This window comes from Rousettus aegyptiacus, unplaced genomic scaffold, assembly GCF_014176215.1.
Source record: "Rousettus aegyptiacus isolate mRouAeg1 unplaced genomic scaffold, mRouAeg1.p scaffold_m13_p_5, whole genome shotgun sequence".
In the NCBI taxonomy this organism is placed as follows: domain Eukaryota; kingdom Metazoa; phylum Chordata; class Mammalia; order Chiroptera; family Pteropodidae; genus Rousettus; species Rousettus aegyptiacus.
In genome coordinates this window covers 86,059,636-86,085,280 of record NW_023416308.1, presented here as the reverse complement: position 1 = coordinate 86,085,280, position 25,645 = coordinate 86,059,636, and the positions used below count along the sequence as shown (strand labels likewise).

The 25,645-nt window shown below is 38.8% G+C and overlaps 1 protein-coding gene across 2 annotated transcripts in view; it reads right to left on the bottom strand.

Moving 5' to 3' along the window:
- The window catches only part of SPON1 (spondin 1), a 229,582-nt gene that overhangs the window by 92,326 nt on the left and 111,611 nt on the right, over window positions 1–25,645 (bottom strand). For both annotated transcript variants that reach the window (XM_016128189.2, XM_016128190.2), the window contains exon 6: window positions 3,569–3,717. In XM_016128189.2, the coding sequence (XP_015983675.2) occupies window positions 3,569–3,717 (149 nt within the window). The remainder of the gene's footprint in view (window positions 1–3,568; window positions 3,718–25,645) is intronic.

Here is a 25,645-nt window from a genome sequence, read left to right as displayed (position 1 = left end):
GTGTGATGTGAGAAGTATAAAGACACCCCTGTATCAAGCTGCACATTCAAAGGGCTGCCCTGTGTATGAATAGGGCATGAGGAAATCCTCCATGGATTACCTGGCAAGGTGGCAAGGAAGCTTGCCCTCGGTCTAGGCACCTGAGTGAAAATTCACCTTCAAGAAATGGAAGCCCCAGCCTCTCCATGTGTAAGTGTAGAGTCCATATTTATACTGGCTGTGCAGTGGGGAATGCCAAGTTGAGAAATGACATAAAAACTTAGGTGAACAAGATGAAGATACAATGTCACTACAACTTGAGCACAGAAGACTCCTGCTGGAAAAAAAGAAAAACTCTGCTAGAGATGAGCAAACAATCCAAAACCAAATGAGAAAACTAGTGATGGGGAGAGAGAGCAAGCTCAATTCAAAGAAACATTAGTCCCTAAGACCCCAAGATAATAGGATAATTTGAAAGAGGCAATTAAACACATTTAACTTCATAACAATGTGTATACATCAGTTCACTTTCGTTTCCAGGTCTATCTACAAGGGTGATCTACAATTTCCTAGTGCCTTCACCTGCCTTGTGTTACCTACCCATTTGTGACCTGCCAGGCTAATTCACAGTCCCCAGCAGGGCACATTTGTCTCTGTCTCCCTGGTAAGAAGGGTGCATTGAATCCTTCCTCCGCTCTCTCCAGCCGCCAGGGTCATTATTGCCAATAATGCTGCTATAACTTTTCATTAATTTTCTTGCTGTTTTGTAGTTATAGTAACATTAAAATTGATACTCAGTATTATTACAATTCTCAACTACTAATAGGATTATTTTGTTCATTTGTTTGAAATCCATTAGCATAAGATTTACCTCCAAGAATATTTACTGTGATTTTTTAATGCCCTTGAAACTTGCAGTGAGCAATAAGTCTGTAATAAGAGAATGCCGGTAAGCATATAAATGTCTTTCTTGGGAAAAAAGGGCTTTCTATTTTCATCCTGGTTGGACTCGGGTTCTTTGATAGAGTGATTGGTGGGATATAAGGTATTAAAGGCTGAGAACACTGTGTTAGTTTGTAGATGTGTTCAAACAAGTTCCCTGGTTATTCAGAGGACACTTTTATATTCTAGGAAGATTCACATTCTTGTTCCTTTTTATGTAGTTTCTCACCTGATTTACATACAAAATATAATAAATTGGGTGCCTGCAGGAACAATATTTAGAACCATGAATTGTTTGGAAGTGAAGAGACCCTGAAATCACTCTATCCAAGGAACTAGGGACTTAATATGTTGTTATTGGAGCTCTGGAGAAAGAGTTTACTCCCGAGGCTGGTGAGAGGAGTTTCTCTGTTGGGCATTTGTGTGAGGCAGGGAGGGTGGATGGCTAGGGCCAGATTCATGGGTGTGTGACCTGCAGACTCTCAGGGCCCTGTGCTATGAAATTCACAGCATTGCCATCTTGAAATTCTTAACAAGCTTTGAACCAGGCACCCCACATTTGCACAAGGCCCTGCAAATTTTATATTTGTTACTGTGTACAGGGTTCGGAGCCACATACACTTGGGTTCGAGTTCTGATATTCTCTTGCTATTGACTGCCTCAATTTCTTTATTTGTAAAACTGATATGTCATCTTCTCAAACTTGATGTGAGTGCTAAATGTACATGTCCAGTACCCAGGGGACCTGAGAGATGGTGATATACATGTTCGGTGAAATTTTTACCTCCCATATGAAGTACCAATAGTTAAACTTACTATTATGACTTACTGCCAGGAACACTAGGCTGCTGGGATGAACAGACATTGCCTGTGTGGTACCGAAGCTAATCTCTGGTTCTTAACCAGGTGTACTAGTTAAGAACATAATAAGAAAAGAATATTTTCCTAATGGGGACATTCTAAGGCTAGGGCACCCTATCCATCAGTTATCAACTTTTCACATGACACATAATGTTCACTTGCATGATGTGGTCTCAGTTTTTCACAATTCATATGTGCTTCCCTTCTCTCCAGAAACCTCTCAAGGCAGCCAAAGAACGAGTGAGACTGGCATTATTAAGAAGATGCCCTTGCCCTTGATCTAATTTACTTGCATACTTTAGTATTTCAACCCATTATTTGTAACAAATGGTTTTCACCATACCACACAATAAAACTTGACAAGCTAGTGTATCACAATTCCAAACTTGAGAACCAAAAACATAGACCCTCGGGATCCCGAACAGGGATTTCCCCCCAACTTCCCACGACATGTTGTACAGGCTAGGACCAACGTGGAGCCCTCCATCATGTGGCAGATGTACATGGCTGTGCTGTAGCCTGAATGAGCCATGCCAGTTATGCGGCATGGCAGCCAGAGTCAGGGAAACACTAAGTAGTTGGAGAGACAGACTAGTGATGTATATAACATGCAGTCTTAAAACATCTGGTTACACATTTTTTTCCCCAAAGAATGGAGAAAGGACTTTAAATTAAATTAATAAAAAACGTAAACTAATTCCTGGACATTTTTTGGACTTTGGTCCAAAAGGATTCCTCAGGGGATTATAGGAGGATTCAGGGTCACCTTTTTGCATTCAATTTAGGGTTTGTGGAGGCTGGGAGTCCAGATGTTAGACTTCAAGGGGAGGCACAACAGCTGTGCTCACCCTCCTGCACAGCTTAGGCCTCTGGGCACATGCACAGCTTGAAACGTGGGCCCAGTGTCTCTGGGGCCTCCTGTACTCTCTCAGGAGACATGAGGCAACCTCGCAGGGACCAGTGTTGTGAAATGACCACATCCTAAGCATGGTTTGATCTTTCTTTACTCTCTCCTGAGCACTTGTGGGCAATGAGATCTTTCTGGCCCAAATGGCTTTTGTGGGCAGTGATGGCCAAAGCTGGATCATCTCCTCTCCAGTGCAGCTTGTGAATGACCATAGAGAAACCACAGCTATTCTTCCAAGATCTCTCATCAGCCTCTTTCTAGAGCCTTTGGTGAAGGATGAGGCATTATCAGTCAAAGGAATCAAGAAGAATGATGGGCTACTTCTTTTTTTATCTCAGTGATATGAGTAGAGTCTTAGATAATAGTACAGCTTGTTGGCTCTCATAACATGGCATGTGGTACACAAAAGATGTTTCAGTCTCTAATGATTATGACTAACTAATTTAACACCTCAAAACATAGTTTCAAGAGCATGTGCACATACACAAACATTCATTTTTGGATATGGTGTTATTGGCTTAGATAACTTGGTTGTCACTCCCTGACCCTCTCAAGGGTCATGGTAAGCCAACTATAATCTACTACATTGACTCTCAGGAGACCAGAGACATGGCATTCCCAAAATCTGTCCACAGCAGTAGCTTTTAGCACAAACTAAAGGACACACAAATGCAGCCAGGGAAAATCTGAGACAACATGGTGGACATAGGCACCTCTGTCCTCAACATAAACTCTCCAGACTCAGCAATAGATTTTGTTTCCTTTAGTACCGGTTTTTCAGCACATTGTACTATAAATTTCAAGCTCCTGGGAAAGAAATCTAAAAGACGCTTTGACTGCATTTCTGGTTTGAGGTCATTTTGTAATTGTTTTTCTTACCTGTTGTCGAATTTCTTCCTCCATTTTCACTGGTGAGCCCAATTCTGCAACTTGTTTGACACCTTCACTCGCATATCCTCCGTACTCCCATAGCACGTAATTCTTGGAGTGGGATCCGCCAATGATTGCAGACCAATGATTGGCCCGACCTGGGAAAGCCAATCAGGATGCAGGTATCAGTGTGGTTGTGGTTAAAATTCAAGTCTCTTAAATGATGGAGAGGGCATATAATTGGACAATGATTCAACCTGCTAGCTAAGCACCTGCTCTGTGTTAGGCCCTATGCTATTCAGTGATGAATTAGACAGTCCCTTTAGCAAGTAAATCTTGAGAATATGCAGACAGAGCAATGGTAGGTGCCTGAACAAGACTCAGAGGCAGCCCAGAATGATGACTCCTGCCTGGGAGGGTTTCAGAAAGGGGACAGCTCAGAGAATTTTAAAGGCTGATCAGATTTGTAAGACAGAATAGAGAGGAAAGGCTATTTCTGGCAGACTCAGAAACATTTAATAACATTGTGTGTTTAGGGAGCCATAGTAATTTAGCATTGCCATATCGCAAACTGTCAAGGGGACCAGTAGGAAATGACGCCAGGGAGGTGGAAGGAGGAGCCTGTTCATGAATGGCGTTGTTCTAAATACTTCAGAAGTTTGGATGTCATTTGAAAGGGTCTGAAACTACTGGAGGGTTCCGAGTAAGGGAATGACATAATTGGATTTGAATTTCAGATAAATCATCTGAGTGTAAAGACTGTATTAGAGGAAGCAAAATTGGAGTGTAGAGCTGGGGAGGTCAGCAAGGAACTGAAGGTAAAGGGATTGGGTGAGAAATAGGCTTAATAATTCTGTGGGATAAGCATTATTGTCTTTTGCTGGTTTTTATGTGTCTTCCAGGATGAGGGGCAGGCAGGCTAGCCATGATGAAGAATGAGAAGACAGTTTGGATATGAAGAAGTGACCAGTTCATGGTAGTTTGGTGAGGATCATGTGGGATGATGACTGTTACGGGATGCAGGTGGGAATTAATGGATGACCCAATGACACAAGAAGAGAACAGAATGGGGTCTGGGCAGGACTAAGACAGATTTTAACCTGAAGATTTTTCAAAGTTCAAAGAAGAGGAAAGAGAGGAACAAAGTCAGTGTCAGCATGATACTGGGTTTGTTTTTGCACAAGATGACTTATAGATACATATTTATTTCTTACTAAGTTACATACAATTCATCATAGGGTTGGCTCAGTTCTCTGTCATTCTTTGGTTGGTTTTATAAAGCCTCATGTTAAAGAACATTTTTTTGGCATAGCAAAGAGGAAAACTCAAACTGGGTGGACCCAACTGACATTTGCAGTTTACCACCATGTGGCCCAGAGTCAGCAGAACTCTCAACTCCACCTCTCCACTTAAGAAAATGACTCTGACCAGGGCCTGATCCTGTTTATGTCTACTACCTGCTATTCCATGGCCCTCTGCTCTAGGGACACATCAAGAGCATGGACATAAAGCCGGCCTCCTGGTTTGCTGAAGGCAGCCTTGTTCTACCTCAAGCTGATGACATCACCATGTAGGTCTACTCAACTGCTCGTTCATTATTTCCCATACATCAGGGAAATGCAACTTTGTGTTTACTTATTATTTTCCTTAAGGAAGACAGATGGAGATACTACCAACTATTTCTCTAACTCACTTCCTGAGTGGGGAAAATGTCTTATTTGTCATCTAAGCCAAGAAGACTGCTTGTGTAGGAGCAAAAGTGAGGAGCCTGTCCTGACCTTTGGCTCATAATATGAACTCAGGGAGTCCAGTTTCAGCACCTCTTGATCCCTCTGCTCTGTTCCACTGAAATGTCCCCTTGTTCCAGACCCATACTACCTGCAATCTGTACCTATGTGGCTTAGCACATGCCGTTCCCTTTGTGCTTTCCTCCTCTTGGCTTGGCCAACTCATTCCTCTTCCATGATTTATACAGAAGCCTCCTAAGGCTACTCTAGACCAACTTAAGGCCTTGACCCCTATCTCCTCACAGCACAGATAACTTTTATAATCACTGTTATATGTCTGTTTTTCCAGTAAACTGTAAGCTCCCTGACAGAGCCTGTCTTCAGCACTGTATCCTCAGCACCAAGCACTATACCTGATGCATTGTGATTGCTTAGTACATGTTTCCTGAAGTATTTCATTCAAATAATCAAATTGGAAGGTGGTAGTATACGTGCTCAAAGCATTTGGGAACAAGCTTGTACAGGGCAGTGGGAGCAGGATTCTATTAATGAATGAATAAGGATTAAACACCTATTATCAGGGTTAGGTATAATGCTTTCCTAGGTATAATCCTCACTAAAACCTCATTCTCATCTTATAGATAAAGACAATGAGGCCCACAGATGTTAAGGAACATACCCAAGCTCACAGAGCTAGTGAGGAACATAGCTGGGGATCAAACTCAGGTCCACCTGACCCCAGAGTGCATGCTTTTTTACCTACATTCCACTGAGAGGTCAGGAATGGGGGGAAATTGTTTGGTGGACTGGAGAGTTAGAAGACAAAGAGATAAGATGAAAAAGAAGGTCAGGACCAGGCTGTGGAAGATGCTGAATGTCCCTTTTGGTAAATGGCATCAGGAAAAGGGGAAACAGGATGGAAGTTTCCTTCTGGGAAGAATGACATGCATGGCAGTAGTTACATATTGAGCTGTTATGTGCTGGGCACTGTGCTAAAGACTTGACTGACATTACCTCATTAAACACTCAAAAAAGAAAACAATTTTGATAGAGATACTATCATAATTTCCATTTTTCACATGAGGAAATAAACTCAGAGAGGTTAAGTGAGTTAACCCAATATCACAGAAGCAGATGAATGAAGACACTGAGATTCAGTCAGGTGTGTCTGATGCCAGAGCCCACATTGCACATCTCCAACAGGACACACTTTAGAAGGCTAAGAGTGAGAAGACTAAATAGTCCACCAGCATTTCCTGCATGAGTCGTGTAGGGTCTGACTTAGGGCAGGGTAGAGGAACGGGGACATGGGGTCAGAGGTATGAACCAATAAGAGAGAAGTTGGGAGGCAGTTTGGTGAAGTAGTTAAGACTCTGGTTTTTGAATCAGACTAACATGTATTCTAGTCTCGGTTCTGAAACTTTCTAGATTAAATAAGTTAACTAATCACTTTCAACCTCAGTTTCCTCATTTGTAAAGTAGAGATATTGACATGACTACCCTCCTATTGTTGTTTTGAGGACAAAGTAATGACTAGTGGTTGACACATAAAATAGGTCAATGTTAATAAATACTAGCTAATCAAATCAAATTGGAATAAGGCAGGACAAACCTAGACAAATTTCTGGAAGTGAATCTGGTTGAGCAATTGGGTGGCAGTGTGACTTAGAACTGGTGCATACTGATTACAGGAATATCAGATGCAAGGAGCTGAATCTGAAAAAATGATAGAGTTATCTAAATGGAACTCAGTGCTCTGGGGTCTGTAGAATGAAGTGGTTAAGCAGATCCCAGTAAACTGGGACACAGAGAAATTTAGCCTTGGGCCCCACCATCCTTCAGGAACTAAGGAAGAAGAGAGAGAAACTTCAGGTTTTAGGAGGCCTGGGGAGAAGGGAACAAGGTAAATGCTTGTGGCCTTCTTAAAAGAATACTCAGGGAGGCTACCACTGGTGTCCTTGGTGAAACACAGGGCTTCAGTCTTGGTAGCAGAGGCAGAGAAATCAACGTAACTAACGACCCCTTTGGCTCTCAGGTAAAGCCATAGCTATTTGGTTTAGGATGCCTCTCTTTGGTTCCAGCAGTGTTAGATTGATCTATACATATCTGGGTCTAGATGTTTACTCCCAATAGCTTGGATGAGACACAGATGGGACAGAGGCATGTGGGAAGCTAGGAAGAAAAAATGGTTAGACATGTGAGTTTGAGATACTCATAGCCAATCATTCGTCTGAAAAACCACTCCAGGGGCATATCCTGAATATATGTGTAGTAACCTTATTTCTGATACTTCTGTTGTCATTGCTGATGCTAAGTCACCAGTGTTCACAATGATGCCTAAAAGGCCATCGCTGATGAAAGAAGAACCAAGTCTGGCTTTTTGTCTAGTGTAGGAGGAAGCATGCTTCATGGTATATGGATTCTCTGAGGTACTCTACATATGGCAGGTGTTCAGTTACAACTCAGATTTCCTGGCCTGCTTTGATAGTGGCTACATTCTCCTACCAATCTCAGTTTTGCAGAAAGCCACCTATTCATTTTCTTGACATCCATTTGTAGCATGTCACTGGAGAATGTTCTATAGCCTGGTGACTGGTTTGCTACAGCCTTCTGTTATCCAACGTCAGCTTCAGGAAATCTTTTCCTGGGGGGCCCTGGTTGAGCTTTTATTGAATTTGCTATAATAGCAACACCAGAGCTCCTCTAATCTCCAAATCTCAGCCTCGTCTCTCTCTTTTCTCTCTTAGTATATCACCTTGTCATTTAACTTATCTGAGGAGACCAAGGTTAAACCATCCACAGACTCATCCATATACCATGTGGCCGGCGATGAATAAAAAAACCCTATGGACCTGCCAGCTCTATTCATAAAAGTCGTCTTGGATCTCACTTTCCTCCTGACCTTGTAATTCTCATTGGAGGCTCAGTTCCAGTATCTGCATGGTTTCTGACACTTTGGATTTGGCTACAAAACTTGGCTTCTCTGGATTTCCCCCTGGGTGCTGCCCGCAAGACAGCAATGTGGCTCTTCCTGCTCTTGGCTGTTTCAGAAGCTCACTCTAACCAAGCTATTTTGGTTTACAGTATCCCATCTCAGTATGGCCTCCTGCATAAAATCCTGCATGGAAATATGTCAATTAGGCTATAAATCCCTCAACTTTCTATCACTCGGCTAGCTTTTTTTTCCTTCCATAAGGTCTCACGAGAAGTGTCACTTTTCTATTCCAGGAAAACCCTTTGCACTTATGCAATTGATTATATTCTTTCATATCTCTGCTTAAGTCTCCAATGATAATTTTCTATTCTATGAATTCATTCATTGGATGAACATTTATTCGCATATACTATGTGCTAAGCCAAGGATCAGCAAGCTACAGCCCACTGCCTGTTTTTGTTTCAGTAAAGTTTTTATTTTGCTTATTATTTATGTATTATTTAGAGCTGCTTTCATGCCATAATGGCAGTCGAGTAGTTACAACAGAGAGATTGTCTGCCCTGCAAACTTTAAAATATTTACTCTCTGGCCCTTTACAGAAAAAGTTTTCTAAAACCTGTGCTATGCCATGGAAACTCTAAGAGGAATCAGACTTGACCCTGTCCTTGAGATCTTCAGTCTTGGGGTAGTGTGGAGGGCATGAAGGACAGATCATAGCAGGTAATTACAATAAACTATGTGCAATACATCTTTGATAAAGGCAGAAATAGAATGATATAAAAGAATAAATAAGAGGACATTTAACCCAGACTATATCAGAGAAGGCTTCCTGGAGGAGATGACAGCTCAGCTACATTCTGAAGGATAAGTAGGACTTAGCAAGGCTATTAGGAGCTAGGAGGAAGAATAATTTTTCAGAAGGATTAGTATGTACAAAAGTAGGCACATGAAAAAGCAGGGGCACATGGAAAACCACAAGTAGGCCAAGGTAATAGTAGCATGTATCTGTTTATTTGCTTGTAAGGAAGGGATGATTGGTAAGAAGCCAGTCAGCCAGGCAAATCATGAAGAGACATGAATGTCTTAACAGTGAGTTTTTATTTCATCTTGAAGGCAATGTGAAGTAGAGAATAAGACAGGCCTGTCTATAGTCAACTCCTAAATCTATCTGTGCTCACACAACTTCTGCTTCAGATTGATGTAGTAAATGGCACTGGACTAGACCTCTAGATATAACTATAAAACTGGGCAAAATATAGGAAGCACCAGTTTTCAGATGCTGGAAAACATAGAGCAAAGGGTTATGATCCCTGAGGGAAAGGAAACACAAGAGGCAAGTCTCAGGTTTTTCCTGGACATTTTCTGGTGAAGAAATGTGGAGCACAGCAGAGCATAGCGATCAAGCTGAGCTGAGGAGGTAGAGACAGGAATTTGAGGATGTTAAGGTAGATAGGATGTACTGGTAAGAATTCCAGAAAGGAGGGAGGTACACAGAGAAGGAAGCTTAGAATATGCACGGGAGTCCTCTTAAATCTTTGACCAAATACTAATATTATCATATGCAGGGTGAGACTCCACAAGGCCTGGGAGAGACTGGTTACTGGTGAGCTAAGAGCTGAATGGATATCCCAGAGATCATACAATGATAGAGATGTAGAACTTCCTACCATTCATATTAGAGAGACCTTGCTTACTACTCTGGGCATTCAACTGAGACCACAGAAAAGCCACAACATAGGAGTAAAGGTACTTTAGCCCTAGATTAAGAGCTACTCTATATTTACTCTAATTAAGCTTTGAAAACAAGTCTTGAAAAACAAAGTAAACAGACCTACCAGTAAAACAATCTGCCAGATCGAAACTCCATACTCTTTAAAGGAAGACAACAAATCCAGACATTCAACAATGTAGTATCTATAAGGTCCCTCATACAACTAAAATTACTAACATGTGCAGAAGCAGGAAAAATGATCTCTCATCATAAAAAATCAATAGAAAGAGTTATTAAAATAATTAATATGTTAGGATTAGTATATTATTTTTTAAAACACCTATTACCAATCTGTTCGAAGATTTTAATAAAAAGATGGACTTAGTAAATAGATGGGGATCCTCAGCCATCATTTAAAAAAAAAAAATCCAGTGGAAATTCTAGAACTGAAAAATAGAATATCTGTATTAGGACATAGCAAAGGAAAATATAGGGTGATAGAAATGATTAAAAATTAATCACAGAGGAAAAAAGTTTGAAAGAAAGTGAACTGGAATTGCAGTGGACTTTAGAACAAAAATAAATGGTTTAAAATAGGAGTACTTGAAGTCCAAGAGGCAGAGGATAAAGAAATTGAATTCTAAATATACTTAAAGAAATAATACATAGAAATTTCCCAAATTTGATGAAAAATATCAACCTATACATCTAAAAAGCTCAATAAACTACAAACAGGATTAAAACAAAGAAAACTATACCTAGACACATCGTTATCAACCAAGGATAAGTAAAGATAAAGAGAAAAGCTTAGAAACAGTCAGAGGTAACAAAAGACAGAGCACAGCCAGGAGAACAAAGGTAAAAATAATTGGGCTTCAAAAACAAGACAAACCAGAGACAAAGAAACGACAACTCAAAGTTCTAAAAGAAATAAAAGACTGTCAATTTAAAATTCTATATCCTGCAAAAATATTCTTCAAAAATGAGAGTGAAATAAATCCTTTTTTAAATAAATAAAGTTAAGTTAATTTATTACCAGCACATTTGCAGTATGTAAAACATTAAAGGAAGTTCTTCAGGCTAAAGGGAAATAAAAACAGATGAAAACTCAGATCTACATGATAGAATAAAGAGTAGAAGAGATGGTAAATACATGGGTAAAGTTCACCTTTAACGTTTTGTTTGTTTGTTTGTTTGTTTGTTTGTTTGTTTGTTTTTATTGAAGAGCTTCTCCCTCGAAGAATAGAGGTTCAAGTTTTCTCATTCTGGGTATATAAAAAACTTCTATCAGTCTCTCTTTCTTCAAAGCCTAACTACATCTCCAGTCTTTTCAGGAAAGTTAAGCTCATTGTTTTCACTTCCTCTCCTTGAATTCGTTTCTCAAATCTTTGTCATCTGATTCTGAGCTCCCACTTGAACTCATTTACTCTACCACATCTTTGAAACTTTGCTTTTTCTCCCCTCTCTCCCCATAATTGAACAATTGCTGGAGGTAATCACAGGAAAATTACTGTCTGCTTTATTTCCCATTTAAAAATAAAAGGGCATTTTACTTCCAACAAAATTCACCTTCTTAATGTATAGTTTAGTGAGTTTTGACAAGTCAAACAATCATGTAACCACTATCACAATCAAGATATGGAATAGTTCTATCACTTAAAATATTGCCTTGTGTCCCTCTGGAGCCAACCTCATTCCTCTACCCCCAGCTCTTGGCAACCTCCGATCTGTTTTTGGTCCCTATAGTTTTGCCTTTTCTGGAATATAGTATAAATGGACTCATATACTATGTAGCCTTTTGAGTCTGGCTTTAACTTAGCGTAATACATTTGGGATTCATCCATGCTGTTATACGTTTCAGTTCACCCATCTTTCAAATGTCTTGGGGAAAAAAAGGAGACCTCCTACTCTTTAAAAGCCATCATCACACTCTGTTTCCACCATTTACTATCCGTGTGACTTTGAATAAACTACCTAAGTTTTCTAAGACTCAGTTTCCTTATCTGTGAAATGGAAATAACAATAGTACCTATTTTTTTAGGGTTGTTATGGGTATTACAGAAGGAAATCCATATACAAACAGTAAAGTTCCTGTTACATAATAAACATTTAATAAACGTTACTTTAAAATTAATATTCCATTTTTCCAGGGGAAAGTAGGGATTGGGAACAAACTGGAACATGCACAGGTCCTGTTCATTAGGATAAGGCAAAGTCTTGGAGGATAGCTGGATTTTCCAAGTGGTATGGTCAGCTTAACTGTAGTTCAGGTGGCAGTCAGCTCTGGATGATGGTGGGGCATAAAAGCTAATCAGGTGGGTGGAGCAAGTAGTGAGTAAATGGCAGCAGAATGAATCAGGTATACAGACAGAAACAGTCAGTAGAGTCCCTGTCACACACCTGTAGTTTGGGTTCAGGTTCTTCCTTTTGGAGTCAGGATGGAGGATTGAAAAGAGGCTGAGAGGGAAGCAATGACCAACGTAGCATCTCTGTTTTAAACACATGGAGGGGACATCTTGAGCCTGGAGATAATTCAGGAGCCCAGAGATAAACCCCAAGGGACTTGGGGCCTGGATTGAGGCTAAAGAGTCTTTAACAACTACCTTCCTCACATAGGAATTGCCCTAGGAACTAAGAAATAATAATAACACCTAGGGAGACTTTATTATATACTTTATATATTGTTATTTATTTAATCCTTGAAATAAGCCCAATTTACAGACTGGGAAATTAAAGCAGAGAAAGGTTAAATGACTAGCTCAGAGTTACCCAGCCAGTAAGTAGTAGAGCCAAGATTTGGACCCAGGAATGTACTAGAGAAGCTGTCTAACTAAACTTTTCTGTGAAGATGGAAGTGTGCTGTGTTTTTTTCTATTTATTGCCTCATGGCTTCTCTGAAGCTTTGAAGGCCTGCTGGCTTATAAACAAGTAGCTGGGAGTGCAAGGAAATTCACTAATTTCTTGGAGACAATCCTAAGCCTACAGAGGGGTGGGTGCAAGTAGACAATTCTCGAAGGTGGATAATTCTTGAAGGTATTCTGTACACTTTTCAGAGGCACGATGATGTCAATGACTTCAAAATGCCCTCTTAGGTTGATTCCTCCTCCAATTCCTTCCCTTCTGCTTCCTGGATCATCTTCCTGGACCAAAGTCCTTGCCTCAGGCTCTGCTTTTGGGGAAATCGAGACATGGCTCATTCAAGTAAGATCATGTGTCTGGGCCCAGAGATCCAAAAAATAACAGTCTGGAGATTAAACAAGAGCCAGCTGGGGCTACTCCTGTTTCTGGAAGCAGAATAGTCTTACAGAATACAGATGACCCTTTAGCACACCTTCACCCAAAGCTATGGATGTCTTCATTGTTATCATTGTTATTATCATCACAGCCACCATCATTTATTGAGCACATTCTCTGTACTGTGTACTTCATAGGTATGAGTTAGCATTCTTCTATTCTCACAATGGTCATACTAGGTAAGTCTGTTAGCATCCCATGTTATAAATGAAGGAACTGAGGTGCTAGCAAAGAGCAGAGCTGAGATTATCATTGTATCAGCCAAGGCCCTGCCCTTTCTATCCCACGGGGGATCCACAGCTTGAACCAAGGCTAGAGTTAGTTTGGAGGTCATTCTGATGTCACCGATGGCTGTCACCAGAATCAGCTCTTAGGGTGGGGATAGCAGGGAGATAGATAGAACCATATCTATCCAGTGCCCCGGACAACCTTGCAGGTATTGGCTCTTGACATTCATAAATTTCAGCCTTCTTTGAACTTAGCCTTTCCAAATCAATTTTTCTGAATTTCTGACTCCTGATTTATTTAGACATCTCTAACCTCCAACCAACCAACTGATTCTCATCTCAAGGCAAAGAACAGAATCTCAGGGCACCCCTAGACTCCCATACTTACTGCCACTGTGAAGGCTGGTTAAAAGTTTATTGTGCACTAACAATAGCACTGGGGTTATGTTTCTAGGAAGAATAACTTTATTTAAAAGTGTCCTTCCATGCTGACTTTTCCACATAAACATTGTTATAGATGAAAGAGAGGCTATATTCCTGGACACTTTCCAAATGTTTAATACATCATTAACATCTGAGTTTGAAACCCTAGGAAAGAAACTGTAGCACTTTGGATGACAAATTCTAGCAATGTTTGTGTAATTAAAAAAAAATATTGGAGAATGTATTTAAAAACTTAGCAGGAGCAGTAAATAACATTGCTTTGTTTTCAGAAGGTAAAAAAATGGACTTCTGTCATCCCCATGAGTTCATTTTTCAGGTTTATATCTTAACTGTTGGCTAAGCCTTGTATATAGTAAGCCAATGCTCTTCTGTGTTTGAAAAGTTTTTAGGCCTCAGAGAGAAGAGGTAATGATAAATAAGAATTACTGAGTATATACCTGTACCAGGTGCTTCATATGTATCTTGTAATTCACTTTTCAATTCCATTTCATTGAAGAGGAAACAGAAGCCGAGAGAGCTTCTGTAACTTGCTAATGGACACATTGCCCATGAGTGGTTGAACCAAGATTTGGATCATGACTGCTTTGTTTTTGGGAAGGCCTTTTGTTCTGCCAGTAAGAGAGAAGCTAGAGACTGAGGAAAGTTTAAGCTAATAATAGAATCAAAGTCTACTGAACCAAGTCTATATAAAGGATGAAAGAGGAGTCAAGCTGAGGTAAAAAAAAAAAAAAAAAAATCCACTTTAAAATGGAAGGTAAAAGTGAAGACAGAAGCCCAATTTCTTTCATTGACAAAATATTACCAAACCTTAAATCCAGTTAAGAAAAAGTATACCATATCAGAACTATGTAGTGTTTATTCCAGGAATATAAGAGTGGTTTAACATTTAAAATTCAACCAATATTACATTCAATATGTATTCATGATTTAAAAAAATTTCAGCACATGTAGGAAGGAACTTTCTTTATCTGATAAAAAAAAATCTGCTAAAAAAGCTCCAACAAATATCATATTTAATTATAAAAACATTAAAAGCTTTACTCCCAAGATTGGGAATAAGGAAAGAATGCCCATTATCACCACTTCTATTCAACATTGTATTGGACATTCTAGCTAGTGCAACAAAGCATAAGGATTAAAAAGGAATTGTTGATAGAAGATATAATTATGTATGTAAAATTCCAAAATAATCTATATATAAAAACAGATAGAATTAATACGTGCATTTAGCTAGATCTCTGGATACTAAGTCGATATATAAAAATCAATTTAATTTCTATATACCAGTGACAAAAAATAATATTTTTAAAAAGCTATTATTTACAAATGCATAAAATAATTTTAAAAGATAAATCTAGTGAAAAATGAACAAGACTTCTTCTCCATAGAAAACTATAAAATATTATTGAGTAAACTTAGAGTAAATTTAAATAAATAGGGCGATATAACATAGTTGTTGATTCAAAGCATCAATAATGTAAAGTTGTCAAGTCTCCTGTAATTTGTCCATAACTTCAACATAAACCCAATAAAAATACCAGCAGGTTTTTAAAAAATGAAAATTGAGATCATGATTCTAAAATTTGTGCAGAAATGCAAAAACCGAGATCAGCCAAAATATCCTTGAAGAACAAAGTTGGAGAACTAACACTCCCAGATACGAAGGATGAACAAATAAACCAACGAAACATAAAGACAGAATACTGAGTTCAGAAATAGACCCATAGATACACAATCATCTGATATGTGACAAAGGTGACTCTAATACAGGAAGAAAGGAATGAGCATTCCAACAAATGACTCAAGTGGCGAGGCAGGGGGAAGAATCTTGACCCCTACTTTACACTATACACAAATAAAATTACTGATCAACTCAACATCTAGTTACGAAAAGTAAAAACAATAAAGCTTTTGGAAGAGAATATAGAATAAGGTCTTGATGACTTAGAAGTAGGCAAAGATTCTTAAATGAGACACAAAAAGTGCTAACGATGAAGAAAAAGTTCATTTGGATTACATCAAAATTAAAACATTCTGTTCGTCAAAGATTAGGAGAGTAAAAAGGCGAATTACAGAATGGAGGAAGATATTTGGAATACATATGCTTGACAAAGGACTCATATCTAGTATATATAAAGAACCCTTACATATCAATAAGAAAAAGACAGACAACTTAATAGAAAAAATGGTCAAAAGACCCAGTCACTTTAGATTATCCAAATGGCTAATGACTAAATAGTAGTCAAAATCAATAAAATTCAAATTAAAATCACAATGTGATATCATTACACATACAGTAGGTAGCTAAAATGAAAAAAACCAACAATATCAATCATTGACAGGATGTAGATTCACCAGATCTCTCTTGCAGTGCAGAATTATTTAACAGTAGCTACTAAAACTGGGCTACATGTCTTATGATCCAGCAATTCTATTCCTGGTATATAACCAACAGAAAGCATACATATATTTACCAGAAGACATGCATATGAATGCTTACACAGCACTGTTCATAACAGCACCAAATTGGAAACTACTCAAATGTTCATCCATAATAGAACAGATAAATGAAATGTGGTATATTTACAAAGTGGGAAATTATACAGTTATTAAAAGGAACAAACCAAAATTACATGCAACCATGTGGATGAATCTCACAACCTATAAAGTCGACAAAAGAAGCCAGCCAGATACTAAAGAGTACATGCTGTAAAATTCCATCTACAAAATGTTTAAAAATAAGCAAAATTAATCAGCGCTAGAAGTCAAGCTGAGTAGTTGCCCTTTGAAAAAGTAGAAGGGAACAAAAGGAGGCTTCTAGAGTCCTAGTAATTTTCTGATTTTTGTGCTGATAACATGAATGTGTTCAAATGAATAGGAAACTCTGAGCTATACACTTAAAATTGACCTACTTTTCTCTATGTATGTTTTACCTCAAAAGAAACTCACTTTTTAAAAAGAAAACATGAAGGTACAAGTAGTTAGCTTTCCTTGTTTCTCAAGTCTCACTCAGGACTACGCTAGGTTTGAGTTGCATTGTATAAGAACCAAAAGTTTAATTCTCATGTAATAGAGGTGTGACAAGAAAATGACAGAGATGAACTGTGAACTTGTAAGAGGTAGAGATGAAGGTCAAAGGTGACCTCTAGCACATTTTAAAGATCAGTGGTCAGGTGTTTTCGGCCAGGAGCTCAGCCTGCATTGGAGCATTTGGAGCCATTAGCTGGGAATTGCAAAGCTTGTATTTTCATTCTGGGATTTGACCAGTCAGCTTGGTTTATCATAATTTAACTCACTGGTCACACGTTATGCTCTAAGTCCTACACAAGGTCTTGGAAATTCTAAGCCAAACCAAGCAAGGGCTCTGCCATGTGTCAGCATATGAGGAGGATCAAACACATGAACAGGCAATTACAATGCATGCAGTATGGAAAGTGTTATAATAGGATAACTGTGAGACTTGGGCAGAAAAGAGGAGGGCTGCTAATCCAGATTGGAGAATTGGAAAAGGCTTTTCAAAGCAGAGGGGTTTATGCTGAGAATGAAAAGGTGGCGAGCGATCAGCCTGGTGAAGGAGGCGGGGCTGAGTAGAGTGTTGCAAGCATGTGAAATGACACGTGCAAAGGCCCAGAGATCACATGAGGAGGGTGCTGTCTGGGAACATAAGATGGATATGGAGCTGCGAGTACAAGGTGCAGAAGAGCCAGGCCCGGGTGAATTTATCTCCCTTGAAGAATTTATATTTTAACCCAGGGTGACATAATTAAATCTTGAACTTACCCTCTTTGGGGTTTGTAACTTTAGTTAAGTGCCTTCTGCTTTGGTAGTGTGAGACATTGTTAGTTTTGTCTTGAGTATTTCATCTACTTTGGCTTTCCTGCCAATTGTTTAAAAAAATACATAAAGAGGTGACTTATTTTCTAATGGCCCATGGATATGTGGATAGTAGGTGCACACAGGAACGTGGTTGATTGATGAGTGCCCAGAGCACCGTAGCAAAGGAGGACAGCATCTCAGTTGTATTATTTAGGAACACAAAAATTGGCTCAGACCCACGCCCACCACCATATGCTGGCAGTGGAGAACACTGCAAAAGCTGTAATCAGGATGGAAAATTTCCCTTTCCACGTTCCTGAAACCTGCAGCCCAAGGTGGCAGCTGGTGGCCTATTATTCCCCGGAGCTCTGGTGAAATGGAAGAGTTCTGTTTGTACATTTCTAGGCAGGAGAAGTCTGTTTTCTCTTGATGAAGAAGGATAGTTTATGATTAAACAGATATTTTCTTAGTGCCTTTTTTTTTTTTTAAATCTTTTTAGAGATAAATTATTACAGTAAGAGGGGCAGCAGGAATTCCCTTGATAAGGTCTGACTTCCTAGTTCTTCCTTGGAGGGAAATAAAAGGTTGAATAATTTATTCATTGATTTAACAAATTTCTAGGGTGCTGCCAAAACCAAGACCAGACCAGGCTTAAAGATGAGACCGAGAGAGTGCTAGTGGAGGTGAGTGGGCAGGCCAAGGAACTCCCGGTATTAGGGACCCTGGGCTTCTGGCAGCTCTAAGAGGCAGAATTTCAGGGCTTGGAAGGATTGGTATAAGCAATGGAGGGACCTCATTCCTGGAGGAGCAAAGATAGGGCTTCTTCATGGGTCTCACTGGGGAACAAGGCAACATTAATGACAAGGTCAGCACAAGAAGCAGACAGTCCCTAGGTATCTATGGAATCAATGAATGCATGAAGGCCGAGACTTAATTTTGAGAAGTAAGGTCCAAGGCAAGAACTGAATCACAAAAAACAAGGTATAATACTACCTAACAATTATATGACACTTATATGCCAGGTACTCTTCTAAGTTCTTCACATATATTAATTCGTTTCATCCTCACAATAATCCTATGAAGTCAGTGTTGTTATCATTTCCACTGTATAGATGAGAAAACTGAGGCACAAAGAAGTTAATTAAGTGACCGACTTGCCTATCCTTTCAAAGATAGTAAGTGGTAGAGGAAGAATTCAGTCTGGCTCCATAGTCCACAGCCTTAACCATTAGATGTGATGGCCTCGTTAGAACTGGAACAATGATGGGTTACTAAGCTCTCATGAAATTCTTCCAAAAAAAGAAAATCACTGGTTCCAAAACCCCGGGGGTTGGATTAGATCTGCAGAAGGGGCCCATTCACTTTTCAGGAGCACTTTTGCCTGTGAACACTGTTTGTTGTGAGCTATTCTGCAATCATATCATTTGTAGTAGCTGTGACGAACAAATCTAAGATCTCCATCCGCCAGCTTTTTGTTTTTCTCTTTTTTTTTCATGCAAGTTTTGGCCCAATAACCACCAGGATGGGAGCTGATTTTCTGTTTTGGCTGATAGAAATATCTGACTGACAGCCTCTCAGTTGATGCCTCTGGCATGGAAGTAGTGTGAGCATTTTCCAAGTGTTGTGTGTTCAGAATCCAAACTGACATCACAATTCTATTAACTTGTTTCCATGCTCTTTGGTTGGAAATCCATGTCATTTGTTCACCAAAATAAGCACTTCAGAATAGAGTTGGGATGTTGCTGTAATCAGCGTAGTCCTAAGCAAGTACTAATGAAGAATAAGATCCGTATAAGTTGGGTTAAAGAGGCATTTTCCTGCTTTATTTCCAAAGTAAAACCCAAGAATCCTTACAAATTGGGAAGATGTTTGGCAGGAATGCAGTGTCTGGCACAAAACATGAAACAATTCTAGTCATGATCACGAATAGTCGGCCTTATTTGGCATAAACAATTCTTCAGGGTATATTTTCATTTCATTGTTTGTAAAGCTTAAGCACATACATGCTGTTAGCTTCAGCAGAGTTTTCTGTGTACAATTCTTATTTAGATTTTTAGAACATATACTTTCCCCCTTCCTAAGATTGTTTTAAATAGTTAAAATATTTTCTTAAAAATGGAGAAGACTTTTTGCAGTAAGTGCATTGAATAACATGTATTGAACACTAACTCTATATCAGATACTGTGCTGGATGGAGCTGGGGATACAATGATGGTCCCAGCCAATTTCAATGCCTTTCCCCGGGGTCTCCTATAAAACTATTATAGAATGTGGGGGGAAAGCAAAGAGGACACAGGAAATAGAGGGTAAGGAAAACAATCATAAGAAAGTTTGTCCAACATTATTTCTAATATACGTAGTACCTTAAAGATGCTAACTATAATTGCATGCACCAAGGTGAAGATAACATGAAAGATTTTTTTCTTGATTAAAGGAAGCAGAATGCGTTTAAGGTAGATTTTAGAGATGGTTTAGATTCTGTTCTATGTGATATTTCCCTGATATCATTGTAAGAGGTGGAGTGGACCCCAGGAGCCCAGTTCATTCGTCTGTCTTTTCATCCGATATTCATAAGTGTCTACTCTGTTTTGCATAGGTTGGGAGATAGTGATAGAGTCATAAAGAACACATGGCCTCTGCCCTGAGAGAACTAATAGCCTAGTGCGGGTGACAGACTGATAAATAATTTTTGCAAAGTAGGATCTGTGCCATGGGGTAGGGTGGGCAGAATGCTAATGGAGTCCAGAGGTAGAGATAACTCTTTCTTCTGCCCGTGAGATGAAAGACTTGACAGTCCTTCCTTCCCACAGAGAAAAGAAAATTGTTCCTCTTTTTAGATTCTCAGACATCAGTTTTTACTTTCCTCAGTCCCTCCCAGGTTTCTTAAGTGTCTACCATGTGCCAAGCATTTTGCTGGGCACTGGTGTACTGCAATGAAAAATGGGTAGCATGACAGTTCCTGGAAGTTATCCTTTAGGGAAGACAGCTAATCTAATTAAACAAGTAATTACAGAGCAGCCTCGTTTCATGTGGATGTGAATCATAGGGTATAGAAATATATAAAGATATTAATAAAGACATATAAAAGAGATATAAAAATATTAAAGCCTTTCTGCACAAAATATAACACAATGTAAATTACCCCTCCCCCAAATTAAAAAGGATTGTCAAGAATCATAATTTGAAAGCTGATGACTGAGTGAATTTTAAGCAGTGCTTATGTTATTGGTGCACAGATGTACCACTTCATAGCTGGCTTGAAAAGCAGTCTTAATCATCTTTTAGGATTAACACTGAATTCTATAAGCTTTAAATTATACGGCTATCTTGAGAAACATAACCCAAGGGTACCTATAGAAGTCACGGTAAATAATAAATGGTTTAGAAAAGGACAAAAGGTTATAAAGGGGCTTGAGAACTGGACCCAGTCTGGTGTGAGCTGTCAGGGAAGATCGCTTTAAAGAAGTGATAGTTCAGGTTGCATTAGGAAGGCTGAGCAAGACCGAGTTCTGTGAAAGGAAACAGGGGCTGCACCCAGGACTAAGCTCGATATTTAGATCAGTTTCCTTATTCATCCTAGCTTTGCTTCTTCTCTAGTTGGTTGTTGCGTAGGCCCTAGTATACTTTGAGGCAAATCCCACCTAAAAATTGCTTTTGTGTTTTTTGAGGGAAGCAAGGCAGAGGGGAAGAGAGGAGAGAAACCAAGTAAAACTGATCTTAGCCAACAGAAATCAGAAAACACATAAATTCCAAACTCCGTTTACTTCCCTTAGCTTATTTACAAAAATACAAGTCAGTAAACACTAACTTGTAATTAAAATTAGCTGACTAGTTCCATGTGTTTGGCTAGCTGATTGTGAAAGTATGTTGGATTTGTTATTAAATTGTTCTCTGAGAGGGAAAAAAAAAATCACAAATGCAAACTCCATTTCTCCATTGCTGGTTAGGCTTTCTGCAGTATGAGATCTTTTGTAATGTTTCCTTTAATTTTAAATTTGGGACCATTTGATTTCAGTGGTATTTGTTAAGCTAAGGATGATAAAATATACCTGGAACTCAGCCTCTCTCCATTTGGGACATGGAGGAAATTCAGGAGCCAGGTCGGAACATCAGGAAATTCTCACTGAATGATAGAAGCTAATCAGATTAGAGAATTTGTCCAAGATACCAACTTGAGATCAGAGCTAAATCTTTATTTAAAGATTGAGAATTTGGGTGGATATAATGATGCAGCTAGAAATAAGTGCATTATAGCCACAGCTAACACAGCACCTTCTGTGCATCTGGTACTAAACTAAAAACCATTTATGCATTATCTCATTTTAAAATAACAATGACTAACATTGTGATCTCTCACTATCTGCCAAGCCTGTTGTAAGGGCTGTAAGAATATTAATTCATCTAACTCTACAATAACTCAATAATGTAAATTTTGGGAGCTTAGAGAGGTCAGTTGGAGTCTTTCCTGGGATTAATAAATAGAGGAGTTTAGCTTTGAACCCAAGCCATCTTCGAAACAGCTCTATGAGGTAGGTGCTTTGATTATCCCTGTTTACAAGTGAGGAAACTGAGGCACAGAAATGTATGGTAATTTTCCTAAGGCCCTATAGTGAGTCTCAGATACCAGACTTCAAGTTGAATCTGACTTCCCAGTTCATGCGGTTCAGACTGTATGCAGTATATGCTGCCTTTTAGCAGAGTGCTGACTATTGGCCACTCTTTCTTGGGGCAAGAAAAAACCTGGATTATACTTTCTCTTACCTCAGAAATGTTCTTTCAGCTCCTACATTTTTCTGATATTTGGTGTTGTGATTCAGTTTTCCAGCAAGAACCTGTTTTCTCCCACCTCCTGCTTTAGCTTATTTTTCTGGCTTTCAGTTTCCACACTAAAAGCTAGCCTTCTTTCTTTCTTTCTCTCTCTCTTTTTCTTTCTAATGAGCTTGCCTTCAGAATATAGATCAAAATTTAAGAGGGAGGCACAATTAGCCCAGGAGCTGGGCAGCCACTCAGGTCTGCAGGCAAGAAATATCTACCTAAAAATTTAGTCAAAGGAACAAAGATGGAACCAGAATCTTGAAAAGCAAAGCCAAATGAATACATGTTTGCTGCAGTAGAAACAGCCGGACAGATGTACAGCTCTCTTCAAAGGTTGCTTAGGGACCCAATAAACCTGAAAAAACTGCTTGAATTTCATTGTGGGTGGGCAGATGAAGGAACATTATTCCTCTTCTTCCTCTTGGTTTTCCCAGGGTATGCACAACAAAGAAAATGCAATTTGCATTCAATGACTGAAAGCCACTCACATCTGTAAACACTAACTGTCCCAGCCAGCAAAACCCTCCAAGAAAGCCTCTTAGCCCATTTTGAGAAGCCAGATGTAAAGAGAAAGCCTTCTGCTTTCTATTCTTTCCACTTGAGCCGCAAGACCCTGTGAAGCTCCATGTGTGAGGAAAACATGGTACATTTTCCTTTTAAATTGAACCAAGCTTATTATGTTAGAAAGAGTTTAATTAAACTCTCGGTGGCAGTTGTGAAAAGTTTAGCTTCCGCACAAGCCTTTCTTCATGTGTTCCCTGCAGGTAGTACATACTTTCTCTTCCAAAGGAAGGTCATTAGGATCATAAGACTATGCACAGACTCAGAAAAGTCCTTAGATGCTTTTGGGGCATTTGACTTGTAACTTTCAATTTAATCAATCAACTCAGTGGTAGAGTAAAGGGATTACAACTATCCTACTCTCTAATCACAGGCACTGAGCTTTACTGCAGAGTCACCCATACTAATCCTTTTCACTAACTATAAGGCAGGGCTGCGTGCGCTGTGATTTCCTACACCCTTTGTCCTCTTATATGTTCTTTCACTCTGAATTTAACTGAGGCTAGGAAATAGCTGAAAGTATTTCTTTGTACTCATGCTTCACTTCCAGCCCAAAACAGTAGAGTTCTTGCAAATTGGGAGGGATGTTTGCCAGGACTGTAGTGCTTGGCACAGACCTTTGCAGAAACTCCACTTGTGATTATAAATAGTTGGCCTGTCTTGGCATAAACAATTCTTGAGGGTATATTTTTCAACTCGTTGTTTGGAAAACTTAAGTACATAAATGCCGTTAGCTTTAGCAGAGTTTTGTGTGCAAATTCCTGGGTAACCATACATAACGCTGTTGTTTAAGGGTCTTTGTATATTCTCTCTCTTATGATTTCATAAAGCTTTTTGGAGTTTAAAAATCTTTTCATGTGAAGGGAAATTAAAGTCTTTATTATTAAAGCCTGAATTTCTTGGAGTCGCAACATAGGAACTGGCAAACAGGTTCGGTGGAAATACTAAATGAAAATGCATGGTTTGGTCTCGTTCTTCAGTGTTAATCACATCCATTTTGCCAGGGAAACTGGTAGCATTAGAGCTTACATAAAAACTGATCCATGACCTGCCAATGAATCCAATCTTTTTTCCTCCTCAAATTAGTTCAAAACGGGTGACTACTTAAGCTTCATGAATGAGATGCAGAAACCATGTCCTATTTAAATTACCAACCAGCAGGGGAAAATGGCAAGTTATCAATAAATTAGCTTACACCTATCAGTGGTAATGGGACTTCACCTTGATAGACGTCAGAAAAGTATTACTTTATATAATTCAGATGGTCAATCCAATACAAGCATGTCTTATTTAAGAAAGAATATGCTTAAGAAATATAGTTTCTGGACTTTCGAGAAGACAGAATGAGGAGGTGTGAACCTTCGAATTTCAAGTTCTATTTAAATGCCAATAAGATAGTCTGAAACAAAGGTTTCAGAAGTAGCAGTCAAAATCATCACAAGAAAATCCAGGAAAAATAAGTGTGGTTGAAAAAAGGGATTCTATGGAAAGTAACCTCATAGAGTGATCTAATCATAAATTCCTAACTAGGCAGGTCATTGTGTGTAGCAGTCCCAGGCATATAACTTTTTTTGATAAAAGGTTTATCTTAGCCTCAAGTAAACTCTGCCTATTGTTCCTATGCATCTAGGTTAACACACCTTTGAATAACCACCCTCAAGTGAGCACAATGATCTTGTAACTATCCTGTAATTCAATCCTAGGCTTGCTTTCTCCCACTTCCATGTAATCTTCCTTACTTTTCCTCCTTAATTTCAATGCATAAAAGAAGCTGCAAAACTGTTATTCTCCAGGAGCATTCGAGATCTTGCTCCCCAGCATATGTTATCAGTTTGGCTCAGATAAACTCTTATAAAAATTCTCTATTTGCATTCAATGACTTGAATGTTTCTTACATCAACATGAGTACTAGGGGAAAAGAGTGATTTTGAATTATTAAAAATGTTTTGGCTGTATGAGAGAAGAAACATGAATTAAGAACCTGGTGCAGGGTAGGTTGAGGGTGTGTGCAAAATCAGTAAACAATGAAATAAAATGAGACTAAAAACAGAATTTAGAAAATAGGTGCAATCTTTTTTTTTTTTAATGTGGAAGATGTTATGCTAATTTCAGAAGAGCTCATTATAGGAGAAAGGAGTAAGAAGGAATAAATAATGATAATGTAAGTGAAATGTAGAATTAGATGCTATAGGAAACTAAAGAGAGAAAGAAAAAATGAACTTGGGAAAAATATGCAGAACATGAAAAGAGATACAAAAAAGATGCAAAAGAAGATGGATCTGGAGAATGAAATGCTCTGAGAGAGATGAGTTCCTAAAGAAAGAGAAGGAATAAACAAGAATAAACTGATCACATTGCCTACACACAATAAATGCTATGGATAGATTTGTGGACGAATAAAGCAAACAACAAAGAACAACAACAACAAAATCAAAGATTAAAAAAAAAAAGATGCACTAGAAGAAAAATGTCACCACTAATAAAATAGCTGACAGTATAAATAAGTCCTTACTTAAGTTTTCATTTAAAACAACTGAGATCAACACTCATAATCAA